The sequence below is a fragment of the Cervus canadensis genome, chromosome 26 (assembly GCF_019320065.1).
Source record: "Cervus canadensis isolate Bull #8, Minnesota chromosome 26, ASM1932006v1, whole genome shotgun sequence".
Taxonomy (NCBI): Eukaryota; Metazoa; Chordata; class Mammalia; order Artiodactyla; family Cervidae; genus Cervus; species Cervus canadensis.
In genome coordinates, this window is record NC_057411.1 from 26777216 (window position 1) to 26790021 (window position 12806).

General features: G+C 43.7%; 1 protein-coding gene across 1 annotated transcript in view; it reads left to right on the top strand.

Moving 5' to 3' along the window:
- The first annotated feature begins 5276 nt into the window (after positions 1–5276).
- The window catches only part of PARM1 (prostate androgen-regulated mucin-like protein 1), a 123534-nt gene continuing 116004 nt past the window's right edge, over positions 5277–12806 (top strand). The window contains exon 1 of the mRNA XM_043447817.1: positions 5277–5581. Coding sequence (XP_043303752.1) covers positions 5539–5581 — 43 coding nt within the window. The 5' untranslated portion in view covers positions 5277–5538. The remainder of the gene's footprint in view (positions 5582–12806) is intronic.

Consider the following 12806-nt stretch of genomic DNA (forward strand, 5'->3'; position numbering starts at 1 on the left):
ACAGTTTTCATGCCACAACTAAAAAAAAAATATCCTGCGTATAACAACTAAGATCCAGTACAGTCAAATAAATAAATAAAATGAACAGCTTTAAAAAGTTTATACAAAATGTGTCTAGTCTGAATTGATATAAGTATAGAATAAGCATTGTACTGAGAAGCTTTAGAATGAGAAAAAGAATGTAAAATATACTATTAATATTTTGATATTCATTACATGTTGGATAATATTTGGATGCATCAAGTTAAATAAAGAATAGTGTTAAAATTAAATTCACTTGCTTCTTTCTCCTTTTTCAAAATATGACTTCTAGAAATTTAAAAATTACATTTGTGATTTGTATTGGACGATGCAGTATAAACTCAGTCAGGTTTCAGATTTGTTTAAATAAGAGGTTTCATTGTGTGTATCACCTCCAAGAGGCCAGTTTCTTCCTTCCCAGGATATGTTAAGGGTTTCTTCCTTAATTAAAATAAAAATTAGTGACAAGTGGTTTGGTATCCTTAAAGCGCTCACACAGCTTCAAACAAGTTTATTTAAATCAGGGAAATATTCATGTTTTGTCAAGCCCTTTTTCTGTTTTGTTCTGGTTTTGTTTGTTTTTAAATTTATTTTTTAATTGAAGGATAATTGCTTTACAGAATTTTGTTGGTCTCAGCCAAACATCAACATGAATCAGCCATAGGTATACATATGTCCTCTCCACCTTGAACCTCCATCAGGCCTGTTTAAAACTGTCTTTGTTCAAACAAATTTTTTTTGGCAAAGTTCCAAGGTCTGTTTCCCATATTGCATCATTGCCTTTAATCTTTCTTATCATTAATATTTTAAAAAGGAAATTGGAATTAAAAAGAGAGAAGCAAAGTTATGTAATGAAACACATAGCAGAACCCACAGAGGTATTTTTGCAATGCAACTTGGGAAGAGAAATGAAATCAAGACAAAATAAGAAAAAAGAAAATGAGTTGGCCAAAAACTTCGTTCGGGAACATTACACAGCATGTTGAAACAGAACGAACTTTTTGGCCAACCCAATATATCAGGGTCTTGAGGTTGCTGTATTCCTGCCTTTGGGAGAGAGGGGGTTTGAGGAGGAGCTGTCAGAGACCATTTAGAACTTTCCCCTGGAGCACAGATGTAGCAGGAGTAGAATTGCCCAAGGCACAGTTCAAGTTTTATAACTGTGCATATGAAGAAATAGTCACAGCAGCGTTAATATTTTCTCCCTGTACTTTAGATCCCAAAATGATTTTTAAACGTACCTCAATACTTTGGCCAACGGATGTGAAGAGCTGACTCATTGGAAAGGATTCTGATGCTGGGAAAGACTGAGGGCAAGAGAAGGGGGCGGCAAAGGATGAGATGGTTAGATAGCATCACTGACTCAATGGATATGAGTTTGAGCAAACTCCTGGAGATGGTGAAGGACAGGGAAGTCTGATATGCTGCAGTTCCTAGGGTCACAAAAAGTTGGACAAGACTTAGTGACTGAACAAGAACAAAGTTTCTTCTTTAATAATAACCTGCATTTGTTGGTGCCTAGAACATGCCAAGCATTTCACATATGTAATCCATTTAATCTTCACAATGTCAGAAAGAAACCAAGCAACAGACATACCAAGTAATGTCAGTTAAAACATGGAATGGTAAGGATTAGAGCCCAGCTTTCGGGATCATGGGCTAGACATCAGAATTCAGCCTTTAACTACCTCACCACCTCTCTCAACCGAGTTATTCTGTCTCTACTTGGCCATGATGAATCAAGCGTCAAGAGCTGACACTTCCATATTACCTAATATGCATTATCTGACTTTATCTATAAATTATGATAAATTCAGGATGTTGAAGACTAAGTCAGCCAAGGGCGATTTTTTTAAAAAATATTGAAAGTCTACAATCCTAGAAATTCATTTTAACAGTGATCAAAAAGACTGGAAGTCAGTCAAAGGCAGGCTTATCTTAGATTTTATCCCAGAGGAGCATTATGAAAGAACCAGGAAATTTATGAAGAAACTGGCTTTTGCTATAAGATATGACTAAAAGGTTACATGCAAATTCCATCCCTGATCCCACTGTGAGGGATACAAGTCTCCCTGCTTTAATATCTTAGCATCTTTTGGTTTCCTTCAAACTTGAACTTTTGTAAAGTATATCTCAGTCTCTTTATTTGTAAAATCTGGATAACCTTATAGAGTGTAAAGTTTAGACAGATTACTCAAAATGCTTGAAACAATTCCTAACATAACATAGAGGAGAGACTCAATAAATGTTAGTGGGCATTTATTATTTATAGTATTTCACATAATAAAGTATTGCATATATTTCGAGTTCTTTTTTATTCAGTTCAACAAACAACAACTATAAAACAGTGCACTCATTTCTCCCATCCCCATTAACTTTAACATAACAAATTACCTCATATACTTTGGGAATCATTCAATGCTTGACTCCTCACTTCTAGAATATAAGCTTCTTGGTGGCAGGGACAGTTAACCACTGTGGCACACATCATAACCATGAAGAATGGGCTTCCTGGCGGTGAAGCATCACCTGCAATGCAGGAGATGCAGGAGATGTGGATTCAACTCCTGCAACCCACTCCATTATTCTTGCCAGGAAAATTCCACGGACAGAGGAGCCTGGCGGGCTACAGTCCATGGGGTCCCAAAGAGTCAGACATGACTGAGCGATGGAGCACACCATCAATAAAATATGAGCAAAACAATCACTTCTGGGCGGAAACCATAAATGCTGCACTCAGGTCTCCTCCTCACTCTTTTCTGAGTGTAGAAGACAGGAAGTATAGCACTGAATACTGATGTAGGAGACATCTGCTCTGGGGAGTAGCTGGATTCACAGCCGATGATGATCAGACAGAAGTAAACCTCTATTGTTTAAGCCTCTGAGCAATAAGCAATATTGGGGTGGTTTATGACAGCAGCATAACCTACCTACATCGACTATTACAACACATTTCATTCCCACAACCTAGTATAAGGTCTACCACCTAGTAAGTAATCAAATATATTTTTTACTAAGTTAATAAATCAAAAGCTTTAATGGTTGATAAAGACTTGCTTTAGTTAAATTATTTTCAACTCTATTCTGTATACAATGAAAAGCTTTGAAAATTTTAACCAATTCACATGTGGGGATCATAATCTGCTGTTGCTAAGTGACTTCAGTCGTGTCCGACTCTTTGCAGCCCTATGGACTGTAACCCACCAGACTCCTCTGTTCATGGGATTCTCCAGCCAAGAATACTGGAGTGGATTGCCATGCTGGGTACCAAACCAGCATCTTAGATATCAAAGCCAGTCACACATGCTTTGCACTACTAAGGGACTCCATTAAAGTTTTATTGAATTTCAATTGAATAATTTTTTCTGTGAAGTGTTTCTGAAAAATATTTCTATCACAGAGTCACTTACTTAAATGACCCTATCTAAAGGCACCAGTGCCTTGCAGAACATGCTTGCAAAACTCTGTGTGTGGTCCCTGCCTCCCCACCAGTCACCACACAGATGCAGAAATTTTTCATAATCGCACAGATTACACTAGAAACCAGAAGGACCTGAAGGTCAAAAACATTAAGACAACTTGTTTAATAAATTGAATTTGCAGTTTCTCTGGTCAGGGAGGGGGAAAGGGGGATGGGCATTTGGTTACTTATTTCAGCAAGAATCAATACATTTACCAAGACAAAAGCAAAACCATGAGCTCAGTTTAATCTGATTGGGGAAGCATGACAAGCTCTATCAGTGGTAATGGTGGGGTCAGGCAGAGGAACTGATGTCATCACAGAAAAAGTCATGAGGTCCCAGAGAATGAGAAAATGAAACCTGAGGCTCTGTCTGGCAAATGAGAAAGAAGTCACAGAAAAAAAAAAGTTTCCCTCCAGCACTACTAACGGTTCTGAGCAAATCAGTTCTCAAGAACGCTCCTTAATTCCTGCAGCCTCCCAGCTCTAGTGTCCAGGGGACCACACTCAGTCACTTCAGTCATTCCAGCTCTTTGAGACTTCATGGACTCTAGCCCACCAGGCTCCTCTGTCCATGGGATTTTCCTGACAAGAGTACTGGAATGGGTAGCCATGCCCTCCTTGGCGATCTTCCCAACCCAGGGATCAAACCTGTGTCTCCTGCATTGCAGGCAGATTCTTTACCGCTGAGCCTTCCAGGAAGCCAGCCTAGGGGACCACCAGGCTCATAATAACATAGATATTGGGAGGTGATCTGGCATCTGGTCTGATAGAAATGTAGAAATAAGCAAGTCTAAGGTGGTGGGAGGATAAGTGAAAGGTCAGCGTTGACCTGTGTGAACACAACAGAAACTCTGGGCTTTGAAGAGAGAGAACCGGGATGACCTGGGGTCCCTAGGCAGGCATCTTATCTCTACCATTACCTAGTTATATGAACACAAGCAAGGACTTAAACCTCTCAATGCTTTCATTTCCTCCCCTGAAAATGAAGATATAACAGTGTCACCTAAAGGACTGTTCTGAAAACTTGACTTGGTTAATACCTGTACAGCACACAGCTGGACATTTCTCAGGAAATGACAACCTTTGCTATTATGCCCTGGGACACAAACTCGTGACTTGAGGAATGCAGTCCTTACCAGTTCTGTGACCCTGGGCACATTACTTACCTTCTCTGTGCCTTAGCTTTCTCATCTGTAAAATGGAGTAATAATTCTTATGTCACAGGGCCGTTAGAAGGCATCATGATACACCTAGTAGGGTTCCTCGCTCATAGTTATCCCACGATCACTGACATTACCTGACATTAGTACTATTTCTTCTGTTAACAGTAAAAAGCTGAATAGGATAGCAGACATTTTGACTCGGGCACCAGGAAATGCAGTGGGGCTGAATGGGAGCGAGGGTTTAAATGTACACACAGAATATTTGGGGAAGTGAAAAAAAAGAAAAAGGCTCTCATATTTGGAAAAAAGTGTATGTGCTTACAACGGTGGGGTCTTGGCCCTTCGAGGTGACACCAAAGATGGCATATGGTCACCAAGGTTGTAACTCATGTAAGAAACCTGAGATAAATCCTGAGAACAGAGATCTGCTCTCGCTTCTCTGCATTCCCTTAGTTCCCAGCACAGTGCTAACGGCCCCAAACATTGGCTGAACCGGGTCAGAACGCGGGTCTCGCGCCCTGACTGTCCAGCAGAGGCCGCCCTGGGCCGGGACTCTCGGGACTCGGGCGCCGGGAGAGGAAAGGCCAGGGGAGGCCTTGTCATCGCCGCGGGGCCCGGGTGGGAGGGGTTTGGCGGCGGCTGTCGCGGCGGCGGAGGCGGCCCCGGGCTCCGGCGGCTGGGATGGAGCAGAAGCGCGCCGGGCGCCGGAGGACGAGCAGCTGACGGAGCTGCGCGGCGCTCGCCTCGCTTCCCCTGCCGCCGCCCCGGCCGCCCGGCTCCCGCCGCAGCCCGCGGGCCAAGGAGAAGCTGCCCGCGCCCAGGGGCGCTCGGTCAGTCCCGGCAAACTCTCCCGCCGCCCGCGCCGGGCTCGGCACCAAGTACCAGGGTACCATGGTCTGCAAGACCCTCTTCGCTCTCTGCATCTTCACGGCAGGTATTTTGGGGCGCTGTCCCTGGCGGAGGGGTCGGGCGCGGTCTGGGACCCGAGGCCAGCGCTGGGGTGGGAGCTGAAGCCCGGGGATCTGGAAGTAAGTCGCCGCGCGCGGTTGGCAGGAGTGGTGCGAGCCTCTCGGGTTGCGCAAAGGTATGTGCGCACTTGGTTTTGGGGTGATGCGCGTTTTTGGAGATCCTGTGCCGAGGCGGACCGAGGGGTTGACAGGGTTCTTCCCGCCGCAGCTCGCCCCCGCAACAAACTCCCGGCTTTGTGAAACAGGTGGCTGCCCGACGCGTTTGAAGCCGGGCTTGGCGACGCTGGGGTTTCTCGGGTCTCCTAACACACCCTGCCAGAGTTGGGCATCAGACTTCCTGACGCGGTTGCACCCAGGGAGGGATGAGAAAAAGAAGCAGGCGGGGGATAGCATCTGGGAAAGCGAGTAGTCTTGGCTGCGCACCCGGCCGGGCAGGTTTGCGTTGCCCGAGTTTTGGTGGGCTCTGTCTCCGCGTCCTTTCCTATGGGGCGGCACTGATAGCCCCGCTCCCAGCCGGCTCGAGCTTCCGATCATCGCGGGGAAGTTTCCACTTCTGCCTTGTGGCCCCGAGGCTCCCCAGAATCCGTGCCCCCTGTTAACTTGGCAAAAACTAGCATTCTCCCGGTTCCATCCTGGCCCCTCCGGCCGGCTCGGCTTCCCCAAGCGCGTATTTCTCTGGACCACGGACGGCGCCGGCCTTTAAGCAGGGGGTTGGGGAGAGAGGAGCCCGAGGACTGAGCTCGGCTTGGTGGGGAGATGCAGAAAGGCGTTTTGAGTCAGAGGTTGGGGTACCCAGTTTTTCTAGAAAATGCAGGCCGACAAGGGACAGGCATGGGTGGAAAAAGCCGCCGAGTGCGCGGACGCCGGCGTGTTTAAAGATAAGAATGTCCCAAAGCCACGTCCATACACAAATCATTTGACTCATGCTTGCAGAACCTGTATATGTATTTTTCGTCCTGAATTGCTTGGGCTCCTGTAATCATGGACACAGGTCGTCACAATCCCATGAAAAGAAACTAGGGGTTTCCGGGCAGCTCAACAAAGGATAATGCAGTTTTGAGGAAAAGTTTCCCAACTTGAGGCTAGAGTGAGTCTTTTTCCTCTACTTGCTCAGCGCCTCGGAAAGCTGTCTTTTCTCTCCGGGTCGGCACGGCTCGGAGCGTCCGCAGCCTTGGCCAGGCTGGGAGCGCACGGATCCCGGCAAGAGTGACAGCCGAGGGTTCCGGCATTGCCAAGAAATGACATTTATGAAATGACAGGGAAGGTGCCTTCTATTCTCCTCGCTAGAAATCTTTTCATGAGGCTCGGGGCTCAGAAAACCGTCAGTTAGCCAGTAGAGCTGGTAGGTAGGTTTGTTGGCTAATTTTATTTAGTGGCTTGTCTTTTTAATTTCTTCCTTTTTTTTTTTTTTTTTTAAACTCTAGCAGTTGGCAACGCTGGGATTAGGCAGTGTATTGTGCTCCCCATCCCCCTCCACCGTGCAAGGAGCTCACGATTTTTTCTCCCTCCTTGGCCAGTTTTAGAGTTTAGCTCTGCTATTTTTTGCAGCTGAAATCTTGCCCTTGTTCCTGGACAGAGTGAGGAGGCTGGTAGCTCAGGGACTGACTGAGTAGCCTCACTCTCATCCTAAAGCACCTGTGTTGAGGTCAGTGTCCAGAAGATCACAGCCTCCGACTTCTGGGGCTCCCCTGAGCCCCGGAAGACATAATTATGTTTCTGGGTCTATCTCCCAAACAGAGACTGCGGAAGCTTCATCCTTTCCTCTGAGTTTGTGCCTGGGAAGAAGTCTCTTTGGGGATCAGTATGAGCATCTCTACATCCCAAAGTAGGGTGCTTTCAGAAACTAAAATACAACATTTCTAGAAAAAGTTGGTAAAGGAGAGAGGGACTAGGGTTCTGAAGATGAAAGTGGCATGTCTGTTTCAGCAGATCATTCTGGCTCCCTTGGCAAAGGTCTAGTTAGTTTCACCAGACAGTTGCTTTTTCTTTTCTTTTGTTTCTTTTTTAATCCCTCCAACTTTAGTGGCTTCAGGAAATTTTCTGTAAAACTCTTAAGATGATACTTTCTTGAGTCACGAATGGGGTGTAGCAGGGAACTTTTTTTTTTTTAAGTTTAATAAATCTACTCATTATAAATACTTAGCATTTCTTCCAACCTGTATAATGGACACTTGTAAATATCTGTGCATTGTCAACAAAGAAGCAAAAGTAGACCTCTACACTTAGTTGTATTTTAAAAAGAAGGAAGAGAGAGAAATCTTGGGCTGTCTTCAGTTCTTCCAGAGCTGATTGTGGTAGAAAACGAGTGTGGCTATTTTACAAACCATTCCCAAACACCTCTAAGGCCAGTACTCTAGGCATACAGAAACACTACCTCTAAATTACAAGCCAGAACCTCCGAGGTTTGGTATCAGAACCAAGTGGGAAGGGAGAATGACGGGCCACAGGAAGTTTTCATCTTCATCCCGCTCTGTTTCTCCACTGGATTCAATTCTGTCCTTCCCACCATCTTTGTTGCCACCCCCCAGAGCTCTATGGCGCAATATGTTTAAAAATTCCCTCACTGAGACATCTGAGATTTACTGGAACTTTCCAAAGGCCTTTTCCAAACATTCAGGTAGTTCAAAGGAGAAACAAGCATAGATAAGAAAGACGCAAACCCCTTGATTCAATGTTTTCTGATGTGGGTTCTGCCCTATCTGCCCCTGGTCTCCCCACCCCCACCCCAGGCAGAATGCAGCATTCTACCCCATTACCCAAGCTTGGTGATCAAGACCAGCAGGGCTAGATTCCAGTCTGCCACCCGGTTTGAGAGCCTACTTGTGTCTTGTACCTGGAACGTGATTCTTCAGGTGACTAACATCTCAAATGTCCTTCCTGGAAGACCCCACCCTCCACCTTTATGGCTGTATTCTAACTATAGGTCCCGATATATGGAAGGGCCTTATCATAAGCATATTAAAGGTATATCATAAATCTTACCATAAACATGTTAAAAATAAACCCCAAAAAATGCACACATGTTTAAGGCAACAGCAGGGTTGCCTGTGGTTGGTTGAGAGTGGAGGTGAAGGGTGGCATGCATCGCTTTAGCCTGGTTACCTCCTATTCCCCTGAAGTCTGCGTCACAAAGGGACACATCCTGCAATGGGAAACCTACCTGAAAAGGTAGAAGTTCTCTATTACTATGGGATACATTTGTTGAGACAGTATTGCAAAGTGGTGAGCACTCAAATTCTGCAGTTAGATTGCCTTGTACAAAGCAAAATTATTAGCACTGAATTGTATAATCTAGGGACCTAATCTAACCATTCTTGACTTTTCTAATCTACAAAATTGAGGGACTAAAACCTCATTAGGTTGTTGAAAGTGGTAAATGACTGTTCATACCTATAATGTCTGGGACATAGTAAGCACTCAATAAGTATTAGCAGTTGTTATTGCTATTATTCTGATTAATAAAGGTGACTGTGTTCAGCACCAATTAGGTCATCCTCTCAGACGTGTATGTGTTTCTGCCTGGCCTGTGTAAATTGAAGATCTCAACTAATATTCCAGCACAGTACCAGCTGTTCTGGCAAATCCTCATGTGCAAATTAAGAAAAGATTCAGCTGAGCCTACTAAATGCCTAATTTGAAAAGGTTAATAATCTGCCAGCTCAAATTTAGCACCACAGTCCAAAAAACACTCAGTAACAAACAGAAGTGTCACCGAAGACTTTATTTCTTCCACAAAGTCTTTTGCAAACTGATGTGTTTCAAGAGCCCAACTCAGCTAAACCTTAAGGTCAAACAAGGATTCCCTGGTGGCTCAGTGGTAAAGAATTCGCCTGCCAATGCAGGAGACATGGGTTTGATTCCTGGGCCTTAAACATCCCACATATCACACCACGACTATTGAGTCTGTGTTCTAAGAACCTGGGAACTGCTCTAAGGTCATGCACAACTACTGAAGCCCCCACCGTAGAGCCCATACCACACAACAGGAGAAGCCACTAAATGAGACGCTCCAATGAGAATCACTGCACAGCAATGGAAAGTGGACTCCGCTCACCGCACCTGGAGAAAAGCCTGTGCAGCCACAAAGACTCAGCATAGCCAAAAATAAATAAATGAACAAATAAAATTAAAAAAAAAAAAGGTCAGGTGCCCAGATCCACAAATTTTGGATAATTGAGATCAAAGGAAAAGGCATTTCGTGGTGTATAAATGACCCAGCATGGCTCTCTCCAGAATCCAAAACCATCAGTAATGGCCAGATCTCTAACTTAACCTGACCATTTGGGCCTAATTTAGTGGTGCTTATGTTTTCGTAAGAAAAATACTGGACAAATGTTTACATTGTTTGAGCAGATTTTCTTAAACAGTAATTTTGCAAGGGGCATGGGTAGGGGGTACAGCATTCACTGGAAACAATGAAGAGGGACGTTAAACATATTTTCAAAAGGGATTGGCTGTTTTTTAACACCCAAATGAAAGGAATCTTGCTATAGCATTTACAATAGTTTTCTCCCTTTTTGAAATATCTGTTACTGAAATTGTATACGTTAGTTTAGGAAACAAATAGAGTCATCCCTCGGTATCCACAGCCTGCCCTCACCATACAAAAATCCTCAGATGCTCAAGTTTCTTATATAAAATGGCATGAAGTGAAGTGAAGTCACTCAGTCGTGTCCGACTTTTTGTGACCCCATGGACTGTAGCCCACCAGGCTCCTCTGTCATGGGATTTTCAGTCAAGAGTAATGGAGTGGGTTGCCATTTCCTTCTCCAGATAAAATGGCATAGTATTTGCATATAACCTACACACATCCTTCTGTATACATTAAATCATCTGTGGTGTTGGAGAAGACTCTTGAGAATCCCTTGGACTGTAAGGAGATCAAATCAGTCAATCCTAAAGGAAATCAACCCTGAATATTCATTGGAAAGACTGATGCTGATGCTGAAGCTCCAATACTTTGGCCACCTGATATGAAGAGCTGACTCATTGGAAAAGACCCTGATGCTGGAAAAGATTGAGGGCAGGAGGACAAGGGGTTGACAGAGGATGAGATGGTTGGATGGCATCATCAACTCAATGGACATGAGTTTGAGCAAACTCTGGGAGATGGTGAAGAACAGGGAAGTCTGGCATGCTGCAGCCCATGGGGTCGCAAAAAGTCAGACACGACTTAGCAACTGAACAACAACAATAGCAAGGTTGCTTAAAATACCCAGTGGAATGTAAATGCTATGTCAGTTGTTTCAGGCATGCAGCAAGTTCAAATTTTGTCTTTTGGAACTTTCTGGAATTTTTTTCACAATATTTTCACTCTGAGGTTGGTTGACCCCATAAATGCAGACCCCATGGATATGGAAATCTGACTGTATTTGCTTTGCTAGCAAGATATTGAATAAAACAGCTGCCTAGAAAAAATTAATGCTTCATTCAGGATATAGCAGTGGTCATGAAAAGAGGTAGGCCAACAGTGGGTACCTGCATCATGCAATGATTGCTTTTTACTTGGAGTGTTAGTTGCTCAGTCGTGTCTGACTATTTGTGACCCCATGAACTGTAGCCCACCAAGCTCCTCTGTCCATGGGACTCTCCCAGGCAAGAATATTGGAGTGGGTTGCCATTTCCTTTTCCAGGGGATCTTCCCAGCCCATGGATTGAACCTGGGTCTCCTGTATTGTAGGCAGATTCTTTACCATCAGAGCCACCAGGGAAGCTCTAACCTATTAACCACTTTCACTTGGAAGTGCAAGGTTAATAGGTTATCATCCAGTTAATGTACAAGTAGGGTGAATCCCGCGGACAGAGGAGCCTGACAGGCTACAGTCCTTGGGGTTGCACAGAGTTGAACATGACTGAAGGGACTTGGCACACACACAGGGTTACTACAAAATAAGACTACACTTTGTGTGTGTAGTTCATGGCATTACATTTTGTAGTCACAGCTTAAATTGTTTTAGTGATGGGGATTGATGTGACATCAGATTTTCTGATGTGTGGATCTTTAAATAGTCTTCATGATCTTTTATAGCAGCTTAGCTCATTTCTTTTACCTGTTCTAATGTTGTTGAGACTTTTGCCATTTATAAGGTAATAGAAACCATTAGCACAAAATAAATGATTATATAAGTGTTTCCATCTGTGTTTTTCATTGGTGCAAGATAGTATAATGTTGATTGAAAATAAACTATTTTAATTTTCCTTGGGTGAGTATTGCCAGGTTTAGCAATGAAAAATGCAGGTTGTCCAGTCCAATTTGAATTTAAGTAAATATGAATTCTGAGTCTATCCCACTTAGTGCTTTGGACACACTTAAGCTAACTAATTCTTCCTTGTTTATCTTGAATTCCAATGTAATGAGGCACCCTGTATTTTGTCTAGCAGCGCTACCTTTGGCCTTCCATATGTGGTTCATCAGAGCAATGCGTTTGACATAGGATTGGCTTTATTTTGAACTGTGCCTCACCCAGCTTTAGCTGACCTACATCATTTCATTCATTCATCACAGTCTGTTCATGGGAAGAGGACACCAAGATTTCAAAGCAGCTCTGTCTCTGGAAATAACTTACAAGGTTAGGATTCAGAGGGAGCTCTCCAATGGAACGTTTTGAATTGGATTGCATATCCATTCACTGTGCACTGTGGTGTGTTTCTGAACAAGTGGTGGGATTTCTTTAGCCTCCCCGAGGCTACATTACTTTACCCCCCTTGTGACCTTTCCTTCAAAAAAAAAAAAACATATTGTTTAAAATGGTAGCAGTGTTCTTGCTTAGGAGCTGGAACTAGGAGCTTTGCAGAATCCAGCTGGCAGCTGATTAAAAAAGAAAGTTATAGAACAGCTTTGGATTTCAAAGTTCTCTTCTGTGCCAGGATTTTAACACATCTCACAAATATTACATAAGGTTTGCATAATTCCTACAGGAAAGGTCTATACGTATCACTTGAAAGCTGTGGCTCTGTGAAGCCTAAAGCAGCACGTTAGACAGAATTTCAAGGCAGATTGGGAGAAAAAAATCCCTGAAGCAACTAGGCTGTGCTGGAAATTTGTACCTTTATACCTAAGGCCAAATATCTGAATAGGTGATTGTTAAGTGGAAAAAAATTGTGGAAAGTTACCAGGTGTGATGTTTAGAAAATATGTCTATTCAATACAAAATAAGATGGATGATAGAATACAACTTTGATGATCTCTTA